The sequence below is a fragment of the Ovis aries genome, chromosome 6, assembly GCF_016772045.2.
Source record: "Ovis aries strain OAR_USU_Benz2616 breed Rambouillet chromosome 6, ARS-UI_Ramb_v3.0, whole genome shotgun sequence".
In the NCBI taxonomy this organism is placed as follows: Eukaryota; Metazoa; Chordata; class Mammalia; order Artiodactyla; family Bovidae; genus Ovis; species Ovis aries.
Genome location: NC_056059.1, coordinates 66,749,745 through 66,764,341, shown reverse-complemented (window position 1 = coordinate 66,764,341; position 14,597 = coordinate 66,749,745). Strand labels below are relative to the sequence as shown.

Sequence of the window (14,597 nt, the reverse complement as noted above, 5' to 3'; positions counted from 1 at the left end):
AATCCTGCTTGAGTTTTCAGCACATTCTACTGTTTTTGGACTTTCCAATCTCCACAATTTCATGAGCCAGTTCCTTAAAGTAAATCTCTTTTTGCAAGTATGTTGGTTCTGTTTCTATTGGTTCCAATTCTCTGGAGAACCCTGACTGATACAAAAGGGATGACGAGGGACTATAGCCCAGGAAACACTGACTTGCTGGCTGTGTTTCTTCTCTCAGCAGAAACCCCAAGTGAATGTACACATTCATTTTCTAGTTTGGGTTTAACCTTTATCCCACCCCTTTCATCTCATTCATCTTCTGCTTCTTTCTGCCCCCAAAGTTCCTAAAGAGTCCCTTGGGCTGTTAAAAATGTTGCCACTCACTGAATTGAACTGTTCTGGATATTTTCAATAACTGAGTTCATTACAGTGTAGTTAGAATAAAGTATAATCTTGTTTTCACTGGCAATTTTAAAAGCTCCTTTAAGAAATACCTCCAGGTTCAATCTACTTTGCAAATAGAAACTGATTTCCTTACTGTTAACCAATTCAATTAGACTTCATTTACTGAGAGGTTCTGAAGTACAGGGGAGGAAGCCAAGAGAAGTGATGCTGGCCACAGAGTGGGCTGCCCACTGGAAGCCTACAGTCGACTGAATGAAGCTGTCCAGCGTGCTTCATTTGCAGAGTATGGAGAGCCACACAGCCACACCCTCCATCGCTGACCCTGCTCATATAATGAACCGCTTTATGATATCGTTGTCAGCCATTAGCTCTCACCAGAGCTGCCAAACCCCAGTCCTTTGGTCTCAAATTCCTGTAACATTTTTTTCTTTGAGGGGAGCTGGGGGATGGGAGCTTTGCTGGAGATGATCTGCGTATCTCTTTGCTTCTTCTGATGATATAGTGGCAGAAGTGGAAATATAATTTAAAGAAGCAATAGAAGGTTAGGTATGAACCTACATAAATCTAAACATTATGTAATTTGGGAAATGGAGAAAGGAAAAGATCAGGATCAAATGAAACAATTGGCAAATTTTCCAGAACATTACTCAGTTGATAAATTTTATCCTCGATTCCTTTCTTTCCCTTGTTTCTCCCATCCAGTGTATGAGAAGGTTGTAATGGGTCTGCTTTTAAATGCATCCTGATTCTGATCACTTCTCCACATCACCTCTGGCCACATAATTTATCTTCCCTTTTTCCAGGACCAAAACCCTGTGGTCTTTTCTCTACATAGTAGCTGCAGTGATCCTTTCAAATGTAAAACAGAACTTGTCTTCTATTTGAATCTTCTAGCAACTTCCCAAGTCATGGAATAAAATCTAATTTTCTCATCCAAATCCACAAATCACCATGTGACTTGGCTACTACAGGTACCTCTGTCCTCATTTCCTGCTACTCTGCTTCTTAGCTCTCTGTTCCAGCCATGTTGGCCTTTGATTGACTCCCTTTTATGCTCCTAAGTCCTCAGGCCATTGTCACCTGCTGTTCCTCCCTCTGGCCATGCTGTTGCTTAGACTGCTACCTGGCTAGCTTTGCATCATTTTCTTCACCATAATCATCATCTGCCATTATATCATGCATTTATTTACACATTTGTCAGTAATCTCAGTTGAAATGTAAGCTCCAGGAGAACAGCTGCTTTTTTGTTGCTGTTGGTCATTACTATATATCCTCCTTGCTTTTTCAGAACAGAACCTTAGATAGTCCTAAGGAGGGGCTGGCTAAATGAATGAGAAACTCTCTGAGCTCTGAGTTCAGTGGCTAAGGACACCTGAGTGGCTAGAATCTCTAGAGTAGTGGTTCTCAGACATTACTGTGTATTCAAATCCATTGGGAAACTTGTTAAAGCTTATGAGTTTGAGCTCATTTTGTTCTAGACTAAGACTTTCTCAATCTGCATTTCACACACACATTTCAAGGGTCCTAGTTCGCTCTTGTGTACCTGGCTTTAATTGAAGTCTTGGCAGATAGATAATCCACAGAAGCTATTTTATTTCCAGGTGACCAGGAATTAATTACAAATATGCATGGTTCAGTGAACTTCCCAGGTGGCACCAGTGGTAAAGAACCCACCTGCCAATGCAGGAGACGTAAGAGATACGGGTTAATCCGAGGGTTGGGAAGATCCCCTGGAGGAGGGCATGGACACCCACTCCAGTATTCTTACCTGAGACTCCTATGGACAGAGGAGCCTGGTAGGCTACGGTCCATAGGGTTGCAAAGAGTTGAACATGAGTGAAGTGACTTAGCATACAGATATGCATGCAGCATGCGCTCATGGTTCAAGCCTGAGGGATATGGGATATGAAGGTTGGGAATTGATTTCCTAAGTTGATGTTAATGGGAATTTATTGAGCTTTGAGTGGAAAATGATGGAAACAAGAAAGTAGAAACTATTTTATACATGGAAGCATTTTATACCTAGATAAAGCATTGACTGATTGCTTAGTGAGGCCCAATATTTGAGGTGATTGCTTTTTACAATTAAATATAAAATTTACAACCAGCAAATTCAGTCTATTTCAAATGATGCAAATAAGGGCCATTTTTTTAATTCATCTTCAGTGAAACCCCTTTAGATATTTAAAATGTCAAAGGTAGTATTTTACTCTTCAGGTATAGAAGAGAGTAATTAAGTGATTTTGACCAGAGTAATAATTGTTTCTCACACAGCTGTAAAGGAGATATTTAGAGTGTGTAATGTCCTTATGTGTGTGAACATCTTGGGATTTGTGGATATCACATCTAAGTGAATAAGTCCTTGTTACTGCATCTCATCAGATAGAATCTTCTTACTGTATTAGCCAAGGCTGCCCAAGGCAATCAACCCACCACTTCACTTTATTCCTCCCAATCAGAGAGGACAATGGAAGAAAGGCTGTTAGGAGTTATCAATCAGCTTGGATTCTAAATAAGGACTTCAGGAGAAGGAAATTACTAGGAAAAGTTTTGTTTGGGCCACTTAAAGTGTTAACACAGGTCCACAGTATCCACTGATACCATACATTATTGTTACCACTAACAGTCCCTCATTAGAATAAAGGTCCTTCATTAAAAAATATTTTATATATATATATATATAAAATATATATTCTACAAAGTACCAAGTAGTGCTCATGTTGAGAAAGGGTTAATTTTTGTTTTTGTAGTTATTGGAATATAACAGGAAAAAAGTTACCAATTACACATGAATTCTAAGGTCATGCCTGTTTGGTTTTAAAATAAATTTATTAGTTTACTTATTATTTTAAAAGTCATTTAAATGCCTATTTTGTGCAGGTTCTATGATAAGCACTGGAATATCAAAGATAGAAGACAGTATCTGCATCAAGGCCTACTTATTTTTCTTTATGGATTTATTATTACCTGGCATTATGTGTGTTTTTTTCTGTGTGTGTAATGTTCATTGTTGATGGGTGATATAGCTGTGTGTGTGAGACTACCTATCTCCCTCATCCAAATGTAAGCTTCTGTTTTGTTCATTGCTGACTATATCCCCAATGCACAGAGTATTCACATAGTATAAAGTCATTACATAAAACATATGTTTTAAAACATATTTGTTTTAAAAAATAGGTAAGCATAAAGTGCAGTGGAAAGATAGCAGAGGAGAACCAGCTCAGCCTGAGGAATGAGGAAAACCCTCAGCCAAGAGTTCTCTATGGAGCAAGTCATGAAGAGATTCTGAAGAGTCAAAACAAGGCATTTAGGAAAAACTGTGAGCTGTACTGTTGGAGCAAAGAGTGCGTTGGTGAAAAGAAGAGGAAAGAGAAGTATGGCAGAGGAGGAGAGCAGAAGGAGATCGCAGTGGGCCTTGGACTCCATGTTGAGGAGTCTGGATATTTTTTTAGGCAAAGGGTCCGGATGGGTCTGCTGGATGCCTGTAGGTTTGACCTGTCTGAGTCCATTCCCCCTTCCTCTGGACATTCACTTGTTGCCTGTGACTGAGGAGGGCCTGACTGCATCTCCTAGGCTCTGGGGACAGACCTCTGACCTAGACCTGGGTATTTAGTTTTCTATCTTCCTGGTCAGAGGGATCGATTTCTGCACGAGAATGTGACTCACGTTGGTGCCAAAAGACTTAATCTTGGAACTTTTTTTTGGTTGGAACTATCTGGTATAAGAAAGTACTTTTGCACTGAGGTTGAAGAGCTTTGATACTATAAACTTCGGGGATACCACGAAAGAAGGATCTACTAAAATAAAACTAATATAAAGGAAAGAAATATTAAGATATGAAGAGACATGCTCTCTGATGACATTGTTTAAACATCTGGACTTAGCCACATGTAAAATTAAAACCTTTGCTGGACCTTCCAGTTAGGTGGGCCCCCAAAGTCCTCGACCTCTTTTTTTTTTTTTTTTAAGCCAGTTAGATTTTCTTAAGCCAGTATGTTAGATTTCTCTCTCATTCACAGAAGAATCCAAGCTGTTTGAGTATAGAAGAAATTGGAGGCTATGTGCCAGAAAGAAGGTATGTGTAACAGAGAGATTTTGACATTTCTGGAGAAAATTAGACTGTTAAACTGCTGAAGGCTCTGGTGATTAGGTATGTCAGGTCAAGACTAGAGAGCAAAATATGGACCACACTAGATTTGGGCAGGGGTCTGAGGGCTACAGAAGTTTGTGAACTGTTAAAATGAACTATGAGAAACCAAAGGCCCTGTCTGGATTTCTCTAGAATCCAAGCTGCTAAATTGGAATAGTTAAATTTTCATTGAAGGCTGCGGGCAAGGCAGTGATGTGGCGTGGGGCCCTGGCTCAAAGGCTAATATATGCATATCAAGCTGGTCCAAGGAGAGCTGTTTACCTTTATGAGGCCTGTTTTTACATGCATTTTATATTCTGGAATTAATCACAATACAGAGCTTATTTACATTTAGAAAGTGGTCTGAAAGTGTAGATGATTAACTATAGAGAATAGGAATGGGAGGAAACAGGCCAGATTACAGTATCAACATCTGGCTGTGAAGGGAAAAATTCTTTCTTGACTAGGGTTCCACCTGCCCATTGGGCATGATTGTTTGGCAGATTCCACCAGTGTCCTCCATGACTTAAAATGATTCTGAATCAGTTTTTTGTCAAAGACCACCCATGCAATCATTCCATCTTGGGTGGATCTATTTGCAAATGGGCATTATGGCTATCAATATAACCGTATTTGTTCCAAGTTAGTGTAAAAGTGGCTCTGAAGTAGTTTACTTACAACTTCTTTGTACTGAGAAATCTATCCTTCAAAACTCTAAATACCATCTCTTATTTCAATGATGCCTGAGGGGTTTATGAATCTGCAGTCTTTATCACCTAACAGGTTGAAACTCTCCTAATGTCTGGATTGAGCATCTTACTCATATGAAAAGATGCTTCAGTTCAGTGGTAGAGATATAAATCAAGATAAAGGAAGTACTTCTGAAGCTTCAATACAGATACGCCTTGACAGTACTGCCCAGCCGTGACTCTGACAGTAATGTGTGATAAATGATCAATGCCTGTCAAAGGTCTAGGGTACCAAGGCCATTATTAAATAAAAAGTGTCTGGGACTAGAATATATACTTCATTTGAATGCAACTGTTTATAAGCATCTAAAAGGAAAGGGGGAGATCATCCAACCATTATATTAAAGGAAAAATCTAATATATTCTATTTTTTAAATTTAACCAGAGGGTAACATTTTAAAATACCATTCAGGTTGTATTATTAACATCACTGCTGGAGATGACATGCTGAAGAGACGAAGTGATACACTTGCTTTGTTACTGACACATTGTCTGCCTGTGCCCATTTTAGAAGAGGACAAAGGAGTCAGGAACTGGAAAACCCAAGTAGCCACAGGGATGCCTATAATTTCCTTGAGATAGTACTGGCCTATTATTATTCCACTTAAATCTGAAGAAGTTTATAAAATCTTATCCATAACACTCCTTTGAAGATTCTATTTTTCTGACGTTATATCACTGTGGTTCAGAAAGAATAGCAGAGGTTGATAGAAAGTACACTTGAAGAAATGTTAAAAATCAAACTGATAGAAACAGTAAGTCTGGAGTAGAAGCTAAAATGAACCATAGAGACTGTCTTTTTCTTGCTTATTATAAACACCTAAGAACTTGATATAACAGTACCCTGTGTGGTAACTAAGAACTCATCTTGACTGGAAAAGCCTTCTCTGGCAGTCAGTCATTCATTCAAAAAGTGCTTATTTGGTATTTTCTCAATTCTAGTCACTGAGGAAAGAACAATAAGATAGTAGACTGGACCGTGGAGTCTATCCTGGGGAAGCTTGGAGTCTAATAAAGAGACAGAGGTTATGAAAATAATTACACAAATGAATTAATTATACACATACTCAATATTATGGTAAGTCTTAAGGTGGAAAAGTACAGAATGTCATGAGAACAAATCACAAGGGCACCAATATAAACTAATTCCTACCTGGATACTTCCCATCTCTTTACTTGGCTTAGACATTAGAGAATCCACCTGCAATGCAGGAGAGCTGGGTTCAATCCTTGGCTTGGGAAGATCCCTTGGAGAAGGGCATGGCAACCCACTCCAGTATTCTTGCCCTGAAAATTCCATGGACAGGGGAGCCTGGTGGGCTACGGTCCATGGAGTCACAAAAGAGTCTGAGAAGTTAAGACTTTTCATCTCTTCATGTATTATGTTAAACTTTTCCTATGGCCCTTATTTTAAACATTTAATTTTGAAATTATGTAGATTTCTGGAAAGCTGCAAAGATAGCACAGAGAGAGCCCATGTTCATCCAGTTTCTCCCACTGAGCACATCTTACTTAACTGTTGTACAATATCAAAACCAGGAAACTGATATTAATATAAAATATGTATAGTTCTATGTAATTTTACTACACATTAGTTCCACGTAGCCATGACTGCAACGAAGATACAAAAGTCTTCTACCACTGCAAAGGTTTCCCTCCTGCTCCCACTTTATAATCAGTCTCATCCACTGACCCCTCCCCACCACTGTCATTAAGTTCTGGAAACCACTGATCTGTTCTTCATCTCTATAGTGTTGTCATTTCAGAAGTATTATATAAATACAATCATACATATGTAATCTTCTGAGATTGGCTTTTTTTTACTTGGCATAATGCCCTTGCGATCCAGCCAAGTTGTTGCCTGTATCAATGATTCTTACTTTTTATTGGGCTATTACTTCACAATGTGAATGTATAATAGTTTGTTTAACCATTCACCTGTACGCGGGCTAAGTTGCTTCAATGTCCAACTCTTTGCGACCCTATGGACTGTAGCCCACCAGCCACCCGTGTCCTTGGAATTCTCTAGGCAAGAATACTGGGGTGGGTTGCCATGCCCTCCTCCAGGGGATCTTCCTGACCCAGGGATCGAACACACGTCTCTCGCGTCTCCTGCACTGGCAGGTGGGTTCTTACCACTAGTGCCACCTGGGAAGCCCAACCCTTTACCTTTTATAGGATATTTTGGCTATTTCCTATGAACTTCTAAATATATTAATTATAGTTATTATTATTAATTATACCCATTATTTTTAACCCAACATCTGAGATTTTTGCAGTTTTGTTTTATTGAGTAAGTTTCTTTCTCTTGATAATGGGCATTTTTTTTTCCTATGTCTTCTCATGTCCAGAAATCTTTTATTATTAAACTAGACATGTTGGTGATATACCATAGAGACTGGATTTTGTTATCCTCCCTGACAATTCCTGAGTTTTGTTTTGAAATTAAGTTAAATTACTGACAGATCCCCTAGAATGTGTAGACTTGGTTTTATGAGTTGTTAGGCTGAGTCTATTTTTCCCTCAATTCAAAGGGAATTTCTTTTTCTTGTGACTTAGTCTTTCTAAGGTGTGATCTTTTTAGGGGTTTTAATGGAAAGCTTAACGTATTTACCGACTGCCCTAAATGGCTGGATTCAGACTCCAACCTGACTTCCATATGGCAGATAACAGCTGAAATCTCTGTTCATCTCTCCCCCTCTCCTAGCCTTTCAGCTGCTTTTTTTTCTCTCTGGCATTCTTGGCATTTTACCTACATTTGTAATTCAAGGATCAACTAAGGACCCACGGGAGGTTTATACTTAGATTTTGAGTTTCTCTTGTGGCTCACTTCCTCCTAAAATTTCTAGGAATTCTGGAAGCATCATACTCCATGCTCTGCTTTATCAGATCAACAAAACTGCACTTTTTGCTGATATTTCCCTGCCCTGGATCTTCCAGACTGGGGAGTAGCCCTCACGGAGGAAGCTGTATAGACACTCATTTATACAGTGAGATTCCCTTCATTGGGGTTTGATTCTCTCCTAGTTTTTGCTTGTTTTCAGTTACTCTCTCATGTCTTCAAGCAGATTAAAAATTTTTTTTCTCAGGATTTATGATTTTTAATCTATCAAAGAGTCAATTTGATTTAAACAACTCTTCCATGTCTTACTTAACACGATCTGTTTTTGAATTTTGGCATAAATGTGTTTACTTATGTTTCTACGAAAAGCATCTATGGCATTCCAAGTCTAGCTTTCCATGGATAAAAATACATCTCTATTTTCTTTATATGTTTCATCTTCTGACAACTGAGGGATTTTTCTGTAATTTCTCTTGGAAGTCAAATTTAAAAGTCAATTTAAAAATCAAATAAACATTTGTTGATTTGAGATCCAATGAAACCTTACTTTAAGCCCGGTGTTGCTCAAAACGCCTGCTTATGAGATAAAGATCAGTTAGATGGAAACATTTTACTTATTTATTAGCTAGTCAGTAAGTCCCCTTTAGAGCAATATATGTTATACCTCTAGATTTGATATGGCATATGAGCCTTTCTGCCAGCCTTTATTTGTCTGTTTGCTGTTGTTTAGTCATTATGTTGTGCCAGACTCTTCTGAGACCATACGGACTATAGCCTGCCAGGCTCCCCTGTCCATGGGATGTCTCAGCCAAGAATACTGTAATGGGTTGCCATGTCCGTCACCAGGGCATTTTCCCAACCCAGGGACTGAATCCACATCTCCTACATGGCAGGTGGATTCTTTACCCCTTGAGCCACCTGGGAAGCCTTAGCACCTTAGAAAATTCTTTGATATCTTGGGATAGAATCAAGGCAGAGTGTGGTTAAAGTTTGTTTTATAATATTTTTCTTTTATCTGAATAATCTGACTTCAGGTTGCTTGACTTTCCCATCTAGTTACTCTCTCTAGAGAATGTTGCTTTTCTAGCCAATTGAAAGACCTTGTTTTCTTCTTATTATTACTCCAAATGCTATGTACCTTTGAGTGTTCATCCAGTTCATATCTTCTGAACTTTCCTACCAAGGAATCTCTACCATTTTATCTATGCAGGGTTTTTACTCATGATAAATCAGTTCACACACATTTCAAGCTCTGCAGAGGACCAACGAGTAGATTAGAAGTAACTGAGACGGGAATGGGAGTAGAAAAGAGGTGGCCTTGAAAACCACTGCTAAGACACTTCTAAAGCTGGTCTGGCTACAGTCAGATAATAGGAAGCTTTTCCTTTCAGATCTATCCAAGATAAATGCTTTCCTGTCTTATTTTATAATTCAATCATAGTTTTCTTTCCAGCCAGATCAGAAGATTCTTGAGGGCAAGGATCATGACAACCCCTTTCCCTGTAGGACTGAACATAGTGCTTTACACAGGAGTAAAATTTTATTTGAGTGTGTTGCTTTGAATTTTGACCATTTGGCTGAATCTATAGGTTTTCTTCATTTATAATTTTCTAGTTACTTGACATTGTTTGTCAAATTTTGATATCCTACTAAACAGCACGAAGATGCACCTTGAAGATTAGTAATTTGACTTCTGCCTGATTCTTTAGCCACAGGACATATTACTTTATTTCTCCCTCACTTACCATGCTCTTGCTACATTGGTCTTTTTTCAGTACTTTTACATATCATGCAGTTCTTTGCCTAGAATGGACATGGCGTGGTTGCTACTTTCATCACCCATCTGTCAGACCCAATGGTAATTCCTCAGAGAGGTTTTCCTGATCACCTGATCAATATTTCATGTTCCCTTGAACATTCCCCTGTTTAAGAGAATGTTCCCCTGACATTCTCTTTCCTATTACTTTGTTTTACTTTCTTTGTGAAAGTGAGTCACTCAATTGTGTCTGACTCTTGGTGACTCAATGGACTATACAGTCCATGGAATTCTCCAGGCCAGAATGCTGGAATGGGTAGCCTTTCCCTTCTCCTGGGGATCTTCCCAACCCAGGGATCAAACCCAGGTTTCCTGCATTGCAGGCAGATTCTTTACCAGCTGAGCTATAAGGAAAGCCCACTTTCTTTGTAGCACTTCCTTTTACCTGAAATTATTCTCTCAATAGTTGGTTGTTTGCTTCCTGTCTGTCTTCCCATGTTAGTGTCTACACTCCAGGAGGGCAAGGAAACTCCTTTCATTAACAGCGGTATCCTCAGTGCTCAGAACTGTGAATGATTATTGAGTTGTCACCCAACTGTGTGCCATCTTCAAAACAATTTGTCATGGATCCAGTATTTCAAAGCACATAATTGTCAAATGGTTTTACTGATAAATGGCATGAAAGTAGGGACTAGGGAGCAGGGATTTTTCAAAGGAATAAACAAAGCATTATTTTCAATTTAATTACACAGTGAGAGCACAGGTCATAGAATCTACCAATGAAAAGCAAAGGAGAAATATTGACAGTGTCTTGAATATAATAATTGTTGCTGTTCAGTTGCTCATTAGTATCAGACTATTTGCAGCCCCATGGACTGCAGCATGCCAGACTTCCCTGTCATTCGCTATCTCCTAGAGTTTGCTCAAACTCTTGTCTGTTGAGTTGGTGATGCTATCCAACCATCTCATACTCTCTCCCTGCCTTCTCCTCCTGCCCTCATTCTTTCTCAGCCTTAAGACCTTTTCCAATGAGTCAGCCCTTGGCAAACCCACTCCAGTATTCTTGCCTGGAGAATCCCAGGGATGGGGGAGCCTGGTGAGCTGCCATCTATGGGGTCGCACAGAGTCGGACACGACTGAAGCGACTTAGCAGCAGCAGCAGCAGCCCTTGGCATCAGGTGGCCAAAATATTGGAGCTTATTGAGTATTTACTGTGTGTACTTATTGAGTATTTACTGCGTACTAGATTAGACCTTAAAAATACTAGAATATAAACTATCAAATACTAGACTTTGAAAAAAAAATACCAAAACTCATTTAGACCTTATGGTAACTGAGAGATAGGTATACTATAGTCATCATTTTCTGGTTGATAACACTGAGAACAGGAGTTAGATAAGGAGTAACATAGGTTGATTTGCCTGGAGTTCTAAAGCCAGTAACTGGACTTCCCTGGTGGCTCAGACGGTAAGAGCATCTGCCTACAATGTGGGAGACCCGAGTTCAATCCCTGAGTCAGGAAGATCCCCTTGGAGAAGGAAATGGCAGCCCACTTCAGTACTCTTGCCTGGAAAATCCCATGGACAGAGCAACCTGGTGGGCTATAGTCCACAGGGCCGCAGAGAGTCAGACATGACTGAGCAACTTCACTTTCACTTTCTAAAGCTAGTAAGTGGCAGAGCTGGGAATTAACCCCGAGCAGTTGGATTCCATTCTGTGGTTGTAACCGTTGTGCTGTCGTGCCTCATTGCCACTTAGGAGTAAGAGTTTATTCTTACTTCTTTAGTTCTCTCATTTATTTATAAAGTAGAGCTGGAATTATTTTGCATATAGTCTCACAACTATATAGTTTAGAATAAGGAATCATGGACTTGCAGTTGACTTGCAGGCCCATGTATGTTATTTATCTATGTAAAATTCCACCGAACATCTCCGATTCTCAGTTTCCAGTTATGCAACATGAAGGGTACTTTGAGCCTTGTTAAAGATAAACTAGTATTTTATGATATTGTATTTTCTCGTGGGAGCCCTGAGTACCATACTGCTGCTAAGTTGCAGAAGAAGATTGTTAGGGATATTTAATAGATTGTGCTGTGCTTAGTCACTCAGTCACATCTGACTTTTTGCAACTCTGTGGACTGTAGCCTGCCAGGCTCCTCTGTCCATGGGGAGTCTCCAGGTAAGAATAGTGGTATGGGTTGCCATGCCCTCCTCCAGGGGATCTTCCCAACCCAGGGATCGAGCCCAGGTCTCCCACATTGCAGGAGGATTCTTTACCATCTGAGCCATCGGGGAGGCCTATGAATACTGGAGTGGGTAGCTTATCCGTTATCCCTACCCAGGTATCAAACCAGGGTCTCCTCCATGGAAGGTGTGTTCTTTACCAGCTGAGCTACCAGGGAAGCCCTGTTTAATAGATTACCTGGACTTTATTCATCTCCAGTTTGTTCTTCTCATTAGCACTCTGGTCTTGTTTGCCAGCTCCTTTCTTCTGAGGGCCTTTTCCGAAAAAGATGTAATTTACAAAGGCATATTCCAGCAGAGCCAGGAACACAAACACGAAGCAACCCATCAGGTAAATGTCAATCGCTTTGACATAAGGAATCTTTGGCAGGGTCTCCCTGAGGTGAGTGCTGATGGTGGTCATTGTCAGCACTGTGGTGATTCCTATGAAACAGAAAAACACAGCTCAGCTGAATGCACTTGTTAAGTTTCCTATTGAAGACAGATGACGGATGCCATTCTCTTGTTAGTATCCCAGAATGACAGCAGTGATACAACAAACCACGGGGCAAAAAGAGCAAACAATATAAAAGACAAAGCTGCAGGCTCCTTACGTAGTTCATGAGTGAATCATAAAATAGGATGCTTTGTGAGTGTTGGGTTGAAAACTGTGTTTTAAAAAATAGTGCACAAAGGAGAAAGAAAGGTAGATGGAAATATTAAAATCTCATTGATTCACCCACTGTTTACTGTCACATGCCCCTCATTCTGCTACATGCCACCTTCTTTCTTTCCTTCTCTCAGCATCTGTCATGTCCATCCTAAATCTGTTCTTGTAATACTAATCCCCACAGCAGCCACTACCAAACTGAAAGTCAGTGACCAGTTTAAGGAGAACTATTTCATTGCATTAAACTAATATACCCAGGTCATAGGGTCAATATTGCTTTTTAAAAGGATAATGCAACATTCATAGTGAGTTGACATGGAAAGAAGAAACTAATAAAGTTCATGATTTGCATGAATTATTTGATATATGTATTTTAAAATATAATAAAATCTTACTGACTTTTCCCCCTCAAATATTACCTCTAATTCCTTGATTCCAGAGACTAGAGTGAGTTAGCTCCCTGGAGTCAGGAAAAGACTTCCTAAAAATTCAACTTGTTAAAGAAATTTAAGACTATAGTCTTTTAGAAGGAAGATTTTTGCTTTGTTTACTTTGTTAAATGTATCATTCTTAACAGTATAATCTGTGTGTGTCTGTATAACATTTTGTGTTGATGATGGTGATGAGACAATGATTGGGGAAAATAAGAAGTGATATTCCTATTGAATCCTAAACTATGCTGTAATACTGATATTGCACACCTGTATAGGACTTCCCTGGTGGCTCGGACGGTAAAGAATCTGCAATGTGGGAGACTCAAGTTTGAACTCTGGGACAGGAAGATCCCCTGCAGAAGGGAATGGCTACCCACTTCAGTAGTCTTGCCTGGACAGAGGAACCTGGTGGGCTACAGTCCATGGGGTCACAATGATTTGGACATGACTGAGTGACTAATATACACACATAGTGATTTTACAGTTGTGAACACATCTCTGAATTCTATGCAGTCGTAACAGCCTGCTGAGTGGGATAGGGCAGGTATATTATTTCCATTTTATAGCTCAGTAAACAGAGACTCTGAGATTAGCTATTTTACTGTAGATCTCTGATTTAGGGGCAAAAAGGCAAGGAGGTATGAAGCAAAGGCATTTAAAATAAAAGCAAAACCTAAAACTTGATGGAGTTTCTTAAAAATAAAGACAAGAAATGCAAAATGGATACTAAAGACAAAGGAGAACTGGCAAAGGGCATAGAAGTTCGAAAATGATAAGGGAATAAAATAGTTTCAACCTCATTTGCGAGTGAGATTATTCTATTTGGATTCCCTGATTTGACTGCCCAGTTTTAGGGGAACAGAGGTAGTCAGAACTACTGTACAAAAAGTTTAAATCGTTGACATCAGTAATAGATTTAAATGTCTGGACTGATATGAAATGCCCTCATGAGTGGTCCTATTTACTTTTTTGAATAAAATTTTAAGTTTTTCATAATATAATTCTACCTAACCTCTGATACAGAAACAAACAATTCATTTAAAACACGTCAATTCCACTTCTGCTTCTAGCCCTTGGCTTAAATTTTTTTAAGCAAGGTGGGGGGTGGTAAATAAATTTATTTTCTACTTAATTAGGTTTTAAACTATCTTAGGTTTTACATTTCAAAAGACAGTTTTGTTCATTATCTTTATATTCTGACATCTCTAATCAAAATATTGTTAGCTTTGAGGAGAGATGTGTAAAAAAGAACTGCAATTCATGACCTTGATGGTTCATATTCCCTGCTGTGGACATTGTCCAATGGTTTTCTTTAACCATGGCATATATATGTATTCATGTTCACATTTAAATAATATGTGCACATACATATGTATGATATGATAAACTATTTGTCTAGTTTCCTTAGTC

At 39.2% G+C, this 14,597-nt stretch overlaps 1 protein-coding gene across 1 annotated transcript in view; it reads right to left on the bottom strand.

Moving 5' to 3' along the window:
• GABRB1 (gamma-aminobutyric acid type A receptor subunit beta1) overlaps positions 1 to 14,597 on the bottom strand; it is a 447,299-nt gene that overhangs the window by 19,257 nt on the left and 413,445 nt on the right. Inside the window, exon 8 of the mRNA XM_004009810.6 lies at positions 12,283 to 12,527. Within this exon, the coding sequence (XP_004009859.1) occupies positions 12,283 to 12,527 (245 nt within the window). The remainder of the gene's footprint in view (positions 1 to 12,282; positions 12,528 to 14,597) is intronic.